Source organism: Otolemur garnettii, unplaced genomic scaffold, assembly GCF_000181295.1.
Source record: "Otolemur garnettii isolate 467f Iridium unplaced genomic scaffold, OtoGar3 scaffold00013, whole genome shotgun sequence".
NCBI classification, from domain to species: domain Eukaryota; kingdom Metazoa; phylum Chordata; class Mammalia; order Primates; family Galagidae; genus Otolemur; species Otolemur garnettii.
This window is the reverse complement of record NW_003852408.1, coordinates 28875423-28886381: the sequence shown is the minus strand read 5'-3', so window position 1 is coordinate 28886381 and position 10959 is coordinate 28875423. Positions and strand designations below refer to the sequence as shown.

The following is a 10959-nucleotide window of genomic DNA, read 5'->3' as shown; positions in this document are numbered from 1 at the left end:
AAAGTGGGGAAGGCAGGGAACTTGAGGGCCAGGAGCATTGTGTCAGCAAGGCCCCAGTGCCCACAGCATATGGCTACCAGGAAAACCTACAGTTCAGAGGAAAGGAGGGCCCAGTGGAGAGGGAGAGACCGGGAAATGGGGAAAGAAAAAGAAAGGGCATTTTTCTTTCTCTGCTTCCAGCCCTCTACTATCACAGCATTAACAGGGCTATTTCAGCTCCACAGTGTGGCTAAATTATGGGTTAGATAAACTTTTTTATGGGCCAGTCTGGGAAATAAAGTCCACAGGTAACATTGTTTGTTTCTAGTGAAAATCAACTGATTTAAAATGACCTTTTCACAGTGGAATCAGTGTGCAAGTTGAGATTGTCTGTCTGTTGTCAGAAAAGTTACACCAGGGGCGGCACCTGTGGCTCAGTGAGTAGGGCGCCAGCCCCATATTCCGAGGGTGGCGGGTTCAAACCTGGCCCCAGCCAAACTGCATCAAAAAAAATAGCCGGGTGTTGTGGTGGGCGCCTGTAATCCCAGCTACTTCGGGAGGCTGAGGCAAGAGAATCGCCTAAGCCCAAGAGCTGGAGGTTGCTGTGAGCTGTGACGCCACAGCACTCTACCAAGGGCAGCAAAGTGAGACTCTGTCTCTAAAATAAAAAGTCACGCCAGACCCAAGAGAAAAGGAAGTTACACAGTTTTGAGTTAGTGAAATTTGGATTTGGAAGGAGCTAGGGAGTTGTTTAGATTTCCCACCCTTCACCCTCCCCCCGCCACCCATCTCCCAGTCTAAAATAAGATGTGTCATCTCTCAAACACAGGCAGAATTCCAGCCTGAATATAGCTAGACACCCCCAAACAGAAAAGGCTGGTTTCTACCTCCCTTGGGGCAAAAGAGATCACTATTTTGGCTCAATTTTTTTTTCCTCCAGCTCCTGCTAAGCCAGATAAACAATGATTCTGTTGTGTCAACAAAGTGCTTAATTAAACTGAGGGCAATATCAATTAGAATTCATGGATAAGATTTACTTCCAGATAACAGAAGCCCTGGAATTAAAGCGTCCAGGATTTCATTATTCAAAAATCTCCTTGAGGAGAATAATGAGGTTAGTCCTGTTTTCTAGGTAGGGAAGCTGAGGCACAGAAAGATTAATTTCTTGGCAAAAGTCACCAAATGAGCCTCTTACAAAAGCTAAGCTTAGAGATGGCCATGTTTCTCTTCCTAGTCTAACGTTCGCTAGCTGTTGGGCTAATTAGCTAAATGCTCTCCTTCTATACGCCCAGCTTGGTGGCTCACGCCTGTAATCTTAGCATTCTGGAAGGCTGAGGCGGGTGGATTGCCTGAGCTCACAAGTCTGAGACCAGCCTAAGCAACAATGAAACCCCGTCTCTACTAAAAATCGAATAATTAGCCAGGTGTTGAGGCAGGCACCTGTAGTCTCAGCTACTCAGGAGGATGAGGCAAGAGTATCTCTTGAACCCAAGAGTTGCTATGTACTAGGCTGATGCCATGGCACGCTAGCCTGGGCAACAGAGTGAGACTCTGTCTTAAAAAAAAAAGAAACTTGGCTCGGCACCCATAGCTCAGTGGTTAGGGTGCTGGCCACATGCACAGGGGCTGATGGGTTCAAGCCCAGCCTTGGCCTGCTAAACAACAATGAAAACAACAACAACAACAACAACTAAAATAGCCAGCTGTTGTGGCAGGCACCTGTAGTCCCAGAGGCAAGAGCATCGCTTAAGCTCAAGAATTTGAGGTTGCTGTGAGCTGTGATGCTACAGTACTCTACCAAGGGGGCAACATACTGAGACTCTGTCTCCAAAAAAAAAAAAAAATCTTCTATAGAGTTGAGTGTGTAAAAAAGTAGATGTAGGAGACCACATTCCTGACAGGCAACAGGAAAGCTCTGCTCTAGCTGTAAACCAAACTACCTCCATCTCCACCATGTCTACTTACGGAGCTCTCCTAAAAATGCACTCAGCTGCATTTTGCCAGCACCAAACTGCTTCTAGAACATAAAATATGGGCCAAGACGAGCAGGATGAGCCTAAGAGACCAGCACATGGACTGCTCTGCACAGCTGTGGCAGGTGGAAGCACCCTATTGCTTGGGGTTTCTTCTGCTCAGAAGAGGCTGTGCAGGCAGGCAGGGGTGTTGAGTTGAGGTTCCAGGCATTCTATCTGGTCTTCTCCACACTGGCGGCCTCCTTCCCCTCTAGGCCAGGGAAGCCCAGACAGGGTCTCAGGATCTGGGGGTGGCCCAGGTGGTCAGCCTTGCCACAGGCTGGGTCCCCCAGCTTAGCCTGAGGTCGATACAATATACATGTACAATGGCCCTGGCCCACTCAGGTCTCCTTCCCAGGCAGCTTAGTCATAGGGAGTCCAAGGGAGCTCCATGCACACCCAGCACCACCTACATCCTGATTCTTACTGCCTACTTTTAGGTCTAGGGGCTCCCCTGGGCAAGAAACAGAATGGCCTAAGAAGGCCAAACACAGGGAAACATGCCAGGCCCTTTGTTCCTGGCAGAAACAGACCCTTCCAGGATTTGATCCCCCACCCCCCAACTTCAGCAGAAGGTGAGAGGAGGGGAAAGTTCAAAGTTCAGCCCTCCTTTTGCACCATGCCACACTGCAATGACTAAATCTCTCCCAAGTGTCTCGGTTCCCACTGGGATTTGGGGCCCCCTAGGGAAATGGGGGCATAGATTCTCAGCCAAGCAGAGAGGCCTAGTGGTCAGAAGGAAGGACTGAGTCTCCCTTTTGTTTGCTCACAGGAGGGGACAATTGCCCTATGTGCACACAGTTTTGATGTGACAACTTGATAAGGGCTTCCGCAAAGGCCTCCCCTACCCGCTCTCTAGGCAGTAAGATAATGGTGGGGTGTGTCCCCCCAGTAGGTTTCAGATCTTGGCTACAAAGGCCCTCCTTCCTTCTGTTTTCTTCCTCCAGCTCAGCGTGCCCACAGGTTCCCGGAGACTCTTGGCAGCTTGCTCTCAGGCAGAATGGAGCTGTGAGCTGTGTGGGAGGCAGTTAGACAGCAAAAGTGTTGCAGCCTCCTTAATGAGGGACAATAGCTCTCCTTGGAACCATTAAGTCACAGCTACAAAGATGGGGAACGCCAATTAGAAAGGAGTGGGAGCAGTAATGAGGAGGGCCTGAGGGACACTTATAGGACAGATCCTTATCTTTGGTGGTTCTGTGGGGCCCATGGGTGAGGATGTATCTGCTCAGGTTTGGGATCTCATCTCCTTCTTAAGGTTAGACGTACCAAGGTCTGTTTGTAGATCCAACCCATATGAGTGATCCTTTAAAATACACCACTTGTAAGGAGGAAAAGTTATTGGACAGAAGGGTTTCTCCCTAGGTCTGTAGCTCAGATATTATAATCCAAAAGTAAGAAAGAAAATGATAAGATGCTTATTTAATTTTAATGAACAGCCTTTTTAGGTTTTGCTATATTATGTATGTGTTTGAGTATAGATATTTGTATATAACCAATAGTGCTCTTTTTTTGATAGCTCAACTGAATCACATTGTGTTTACAGCAAGATAATAATCCTGGATTTTCCATGGCTCACTCTGTCAGAGTATAAGATTAGCTCTTGAATTCATTAACAGTCATCTCCTTTTAAATGTCAGATAACTTTTTAAATGCCAAGTACTTGCGCAATGCCTTCTTCTGTACAACTCAAGTCAGCTTTACCAAATTAACTCATTAATCTTTATTGTTTCATTTACTAAAGAGAAAGACTTCCAGGTGTTTTTAACAGAACATAAAAATGTTAAAGTATTTACAATACAGCATAGGTGAAAGGATGGGTTTTGATTTTCTGCTAAATATTTCACCCTTCCATCAGTTTTTTAATCATTCCCACCAAAGTGTGCACATAAAAGAAACAAAATAGTTTCCAGCATCTCTGCTTTCTTCCACTTCCCCCACTTTCCTTCCCTTTTTTATTTATCCTTGTGTTTTCTTCTCCCTCCTCCACCTTTACAGACCTTGACTCGTGATTACTATTTGTTCTCCTATCTTTGCGGTCAACATACCCAAGAGCAGCAAGTGCCAGTTTTGATTGTTGTATCACTCAGAAAGCAGAGGAATACCTCTCAGGCTGAGGATGGAGCAGGAAGCCCGGGCAGACAGGGCTAGAAAGTAGGAATTCTACTTTCCTTTTCAAAGATCCCCTGCCTGGGTTTACCTCCAAATAATCAGACCTCAGAGATAGTAGTTACCCTGACGGCCAAAGATAGATCCATCTGGGGGTGGCGCCAACTTGTCATCCAGGTCTCTGATCAGATGTCACCTCCTCAGAGAAGCCTTCCCTGACCACACAATGCAAGTCACCAACATCACCACCACCAGCCCCAAATCCTGTCACCATCGCGTTGTATTCGCAGACTAATCACTATCTAAAATTATCCTGCTTTTTTGTGTGCTTGTTTATCTGACATATAATAGGCACTTAAGAAATATCCATTTAATGAATAAATGAAAAACAACCAAGTGTATGACTCTCCTGGTTTCAACTTTCTGATTTTCTTCCTCTTATCATGCCTCTCAGACTCCTCTTTTTATGTTTAATGTTTTCTTTCCTCTCATCTGCCAAGCCCACTTTCACCATCATTTATTTGTTAGAACACTTGAATGTAATAAGCAAAAACAGGACTTCACATTCCAGTGGCTATAGAGCCTTCACTGGAAACTTTCCATCAAGCTAGAATTGATGGTTCCTAAACATTAGGGAGATGAGCCGAGCAGTCAAGAGAAGTGGGGCTGCGTCTGTGGCTCAAAGGAGTAAGGTGCTGGCCCCATATGCCGGAGGTGGTGGGTTCAAACCCAGCCCCAGCCAAAAAAAAAAAAAAAAGAGAGAGAATTGTTTCATCAAAAGATTTATAGGTCAAGTGGCTTGAAGGGTCTTTTCTCAAACCGTCTCAACATCCTACTCTTCAATCTGAGCCCCACATAAGGAGTTAAAGCAATTCCAGCTATTGGAATTGGCCTTGGCTACACCTTTTGTCCTCTGGCCTAATAGGAAATCTTCTCCTGGGGATAATGGAGAAATTTCCTTCAAATCAGTATTGTCTGATTTCTATTATTCCATCCAGTGATTCATGCCTGATTGTGGAGGCTAGAAAGCTTGAAATGCTTTGTCTGATTCTAGCTTGGACCAAACGCTTTCATTTGATCTAGCGATGAGGAGGGACCATCTCCCTTTGAGAAGCTAGTCAGATATATAGCTGATGACAAAAAATTGGATATGTTCTTGTCCAGAAAAATCTCCATTTCTAGCCACATTTCAAAACAAAGGAAAAGGGTGTGGGTGTTCATTGGAATGATAGCTGCTTATGGGGACCCATTAACTGTTAATTCATCATTAATGCTTAAAAGAAATATAAATATTATGGGAGGGAGAGTTTACGACTGCCCAGAGAGACAGACGTCTGAGAGTCTCCTAGAAAATATGGAAATGATCAAATCCACACCCAGGGTGATCTCATGGCATATTAATGTATGTGACCCTAGCAAATTAGTCCCCAAAATAACTAATAACTTTCTCTTTGGGAATGAAAAACCCGTGTTACACAGAGGACAGGCCTCTGGAGGTCAACACATACTTCCAGTTAAAGATGTCTTCACTGTCCCTCCTCGTGTGAACTGCTATGGGCCATACATGTACCTTGCCACCCAGCCCCTTGATGTCATTCACTTGTGTGTTCATTACTCTTTTATTCAGCAAATATGTATCAGGTATATGTTGGTGTCCAGACCCTGAGCCAGATACTGCAATGACAATGGGAACAGGGAAGTTGTGGTTCCTGCCCACGTGTAGCTTCCAGTCTAGAGGGAGGAGAGATGGCTGCACAGACCTGAGCAATCACTGTGAGCGATGGTGGGAATGTTCCATGCTCTGGGAGGTCACAGGGCATGGAGGAGCCAGCCCTCACTGATGAGGAGGAGCCAGAAGAGAGAAGAGAGCTCCCAGGAAGGACTGAGCCTCAGTGAGGACCTCAATCCAGCAACTGAAGCGCCCTTTGCACCTGCTCTTCCCACAGTGGGGGAAACACCTCCTGCAGATGGCCCCCGGGAACCTTCCCTCACCCTCTTCAGAGTTTTGCTCAAACATCACTTTCTTGTGGGGCCTTCCTAAACTCCCCTGCTTAAAACTGGAGCTTCCATTTCCATCCCCAGCTACTCCCTAATCCTGTTTCTGTTTTGTTTTTCTATATATCATAAGTCACCTTCAGACATAACTGAGGCTGCTTCCCTGCTGTCCTCTCACCCCTCACAGTGCCACAGATAACCATGCACTTTCCCTGGGGACAGAGGCTTGTCTGCTGCACTGCTTCGTCACTCTGCCTGCCATAGAAAAGGCACCTAATAAATACTTGTTGAGTGACAGAGTGAGGCAGGATGGGCCTTGTAAACTGTGTTAAGTCAGTAAAGACAACGGCCTTCAAAGGTTTTAGGCAAAAGGGTGATATAGTCTAGTTTGCATCTTGCAGAGATCCCCCAGGTTGCGGTGGATCTGGGGCTAGAGGGCAATGTTAGCTCCAACTTTGTAGTGCTCCAAAACCTGACCCCTTTGCATGTTGTAATGGCCCAAAAGCTTGGGGAGCCTCCAGGGCCTCCCAGATTCCTCTGTCACCCCTTCCCTCTCTGTTACATTTCTTCAAATCACTCTTCCTAACACATCATATATGCTTTCAGCTTGGAAATAAGCTGGAATCTTGCTATAACCACTTGGGTACAAGGCAGACTTGATAACCATTCATGGAAGCTATACAGGTATCAAAAAGATCTCATTGAAAGGCCAGGCTCATCCCTGTAATCCTAGCATTCTGGGATACCAAAGCCTGTGGATTGCTTGAGCTAAGGAGTTTGAGACCAGTCTGAGCAAGAGTGAGACCTCATCTCTAAAAATAGCCAACTGAGCAGTGCCTGTGGTTCAGTGGGTCAGGTAACAGCTCCATATACTGAGGGTGGCAGGTTGGAACCCAGCCCCAGCCAGCTAAAACAGCCGTGACAACTGCAACAAAAAATAGCTGGGCGTTGTGGTGGGCACCTGTAGTCCCAGCTACTCGGGAGGATGAGGCAAGAGAATCGCCTAAGCCCAAGAGTTGGAGGTTGCTGTGAGCTGTGACACCACAGCACTCTACCAAAGGCGACAAAGTGAGACTCTGTCTCAAAAATAATAATAATAATAATTAATTAAAAAACAATAAAAATAGCCAGGCATTGTGGTGATGCCTGTAGTCCCAGCTACTTCAGCTCCTAGGGAGGCTGAGGCAAGAGGATCTCTTGAGCCCAAGAGTATTTGGTTGCTGTAAGCCATGATGCCATTGCACTCCACCCAGGACGTGAAACAATGTGTCAAAAAAAAAAAAAATCTCATTGAAAAAGAAGTCTTGAGCAAATGGTGATTTCAGCTCCACCATATGCCCCATGAATGGCTTTGGGCAAGTTGTTAATCCTTCCAGAGCCTCTCAGTTTGCACATCTGTGAAATGGGAGGAACAATACCTGGCCTCACAGAGTTACTATGAGGGATAAATGAAATAATTACAATGCTGGGACCTAGGAGGGTCCCTTTTTCCACTGCCCCAGGTATTAATTAATAACTAATCTCAGATTATTCTCTCAATACATGGATCCCATGTTTCTTCAATGGTAAAAATTGTTACTATTACTGTCCCAATGATTAAAAATTGCTTTCTATAAATATTTGGGGATTTGTACTAACATTTGTAGCACCGTGTATCATTCCTGTAAAAGTTTAGGCTTTCTGCTTCTCTTCACAGGGAGCCCAGCAGTCCTTGGAGGCAGCAGCTCAGAAGACAGGAGAGCCTCAAAGTTGTATAAATAAAAAGCTGATATGTTCAAATGGAAAAGAATTTTACCCGCGAAAGCTGCACATCGACATGACGCCGTTCCTGAAGGTGATATCACGCTGAGAAGACGAGGGGTTTTATAGACACATACACAGGAATTCTAGTTAATATACTTCTGCATGGTACAAAAACAGCTTCAGAAGTCCCTCAGAGCTCCTGCATTATCAGAAGGGATAGAAAATAGGCAGTTTGTAGCAGATGAAGAAAGAACAAATTAGGACAGTAATCACAGCCAGCAATCGGGGACAAACCAGTTGGGTGTCTGGTTTGGGTGGTAGGAGGCAGGAAACAGAGAGGAGAAAGAATAACTTTAAACCAACTCAGAAAACAGGCAAATATAATTCATTTTATCTTCACAGCAGCTAAAATAATTATTGCTGCTTTATCACTATAACTTGGTAGAGTAGATATTCCTACTTAGAGAAGATTGATTCTTGAGCTATAACTATTTAGAAGTTAACTGCAGATTGTGTTCTGGATATCTGGCCTTCTCTTCTGTTCTCTGAGAGTTCATTGATCTCCCAAGCTCAGCTTCACTTCTAGTTAAGGGTACTGAGAGTTCCTGTAGTGAGGATGGCATTTGTCCATCTTTGCGATACTCCTTCCCACAACACCTGGCACATGGAAGGTGCTCATTAAATGCTCTGTGCATTGACCTATCCTTTTCAGCCCACAGCCTTCTAGTTTTAAGGCCTTTTCCCCACCCATTCTTTGCCCTATTCAGAGCTTACTGAACTAAAAATAAATGGCCATGGAACCAATCCTTTCATACTACCTTAGAGACAATATCCCAGACCCTTGATAAAAAATGACTCAGAAAGGCAGAAAAGGGGGAGAAGAGAACAAATACTTGCAGAGTTCAAGTGATGGTGCTCTCTAGTACTGTTGACTGGCAGGGTCTTTGGAGGTCATGAGGTTCACCCTCCTTATTAGCTAATCCAAAGGTCTCAGCACTGTCTCTGGGCTGCCCCATACAAGTTCTGAGGGTGGAGCCTTGATTAAGTCATACATTTGCCCAAAATCTGTCTCTGTCCCTGACTGGGCTCTACTTTCCTGGGCTGCTTCTTAGACAGGGTCTTCCCCAGTGGTGGCAAGCTGGCCACTAGCTTCTCTTTCCCCAGTCATTCCAAAAGTGAATACAACCAACCTGAGTCACTTGTCCCTGCCATTGATCCACCCTGGAGCCACTGGGACTGAGAATGGAGAGAAGAAAGGTGTCTGACAAAGAAGAGCCAGGCATGGTGGCAGGTGTCCATTGTCCCAGCTACTTGGAAGGCTGAGGCAAGAGGATCACTTGAGACTGTAATGTGCTATATTCCTGCCTGTGAATAGACACTGCACTCCAGACTGGGCATTAAAGTAAGACCCCTTCTCTATAGGAAAAATAAAGAACTACAAGAAGGGAGAATGATTCTGGAAAGCAAAACAAGATGTTAGGTAGGCAAAAAGTATTGTCATGGGCCAGCAGCAGGTGGATTGACTGAGCTCAGGCAGGTGGATTGACTGAGCTCAGGTGAGCAAGAGTGAGACCCCCATCTCTAAAAACAAAATAGCCGGGAGTTGTGTTGGGCAACTGTAGTCCCATCTACTTGGGAGGCTGAGGTAAAAGGATCGCTTGAGCTCAAGAGTTGGAGATTGCTGTGAGCTGTGACAACACGGCACTCTTCCCAGGATGACATACTTCATTAGTCACATTAGTGAAACTATCTCTTTATTCTTAGCAATAGTCTTGTTCTTTCCCTAGGGCTTGAAGGGTTGGTACTCTCTGGGAAGAGAGATTGTCTTCATAATCACTATTCATTCACTTAACCAATATCTGAGCACCTGCAACCTGCCATGTAATCAGTATTTTCAGGGCATTCAGGATTTATCAACGAACAAAACAAATCAAGATCCCTTCCCTCCTCCAGGATAAGGCAGGAAATAGAAAATAAACATAAACAAGCAAAGTAGCCTGTTGAAAGGTGATAATTACTAAGGAAATGAAATAAGAATACACATGTATTTACAATAAGTGTTGTATATTTAGTGCCCAAGATGCCTTTGTGTTACATTTTTTGGTAGTTGTTCAGTAATTCTGGCATGGCACTGTGGAAGGAAAAGTGTTGTCATCCCTAAGGCCCACATTTCAGTCTACCCTCTTCAAGACTCACAGAAATAGTAACTCAACTTACCTCCACAGGACTCCTAGAGCATATACTTGGCTTTCTGACTCCCAAAAGACTATACCGCCTCTTGGAATTATTCAGAGTTAACAGCTCTCTCTAGATCAGTGGTTCTCAACCTTCCTAATGCTGCAGCCCTTTAAAACAGTTCCTGTGGGTCACAACCCACAGGTTGAGAACTGCTGCTCTAGACAGACCTTCTCCTTGTTGACATGATAGCTCCCAGATTCTTAGGGATTGCCTAAGTAAGACACAGTACCAGGGTAGTATAGATAAAAGTATTCAAACAGAGAAAACCACATAGGCTGTCCTCCACATCTGGGCTGTACAGAAACTAACTCATTCTGTATATTCATTTGCATATTTCCTACCCGTCCACAGGGCATTTCATGGATTTTTGCCTGGTAGATGTGGGAAGCATTGCACATTACATGGGATGAGGGTAGGAGGTAAGAAAGATGAAGGCAAAAAAAGAGAATGCAGAGAGATGCTAACAATCACAATTGTTAATGTGGCTGGGCACTCATTCTGCACCTGGCTTTGTTTCAAGTTTTATATACATGCACTTATTTGATTCACAAAATGAATCTAAGCAGGTAGAATTCTCTCATTTTAGAGATGAGAAGACTAAGGCTTTGAGAGGTTAAATAACTTCCTGAACATCATACAGTTGGTGAATGACAGAAACAAGATTCAAAGTGAGGCAGCCGGCTTGGCACCTGTGGCTCAAGTGGTTAAGGCGCCAGCCACATACACCTAAGGCGGCGGGTTCGTCCAGCCCCGGCCCGTGAAAACAACAATAATGGCTGCAACCAAAAAATGGCCGGGCGTTGTGGTGGGTGCCTGTAGTCCCAGCTACTTGGGAGGCAGAGGCAGGAGACTCGCTTGAGCCCAGGAGTTGGAGGTTGCTGTGAGC

At 45.2% G+C, this 10959-nt stretch overlaps 1 protein-coding gene across 1 annotated transcript in view; it reads left to right on the top strand.

Annotated features, from left to right (window-relative positions):
- The window catches only part of KIAA2012 (KIAA2012 ortholog), a 112771-nt gene that overhangs the window by 69809 nt on the left and 32003 nt on the right, over positions 1-10959 (top strand). Inside the window, exon 14 of the mRNA XM_023510383.1 lies at positions 7789-7926. Within this exon, the coding sequence (XP_023366151.1) occupies positions 7789-7926 (138 nt within the window). The remainder of the gene's footprint in view (positions 1-7788; positions 7927-10959) is intronic.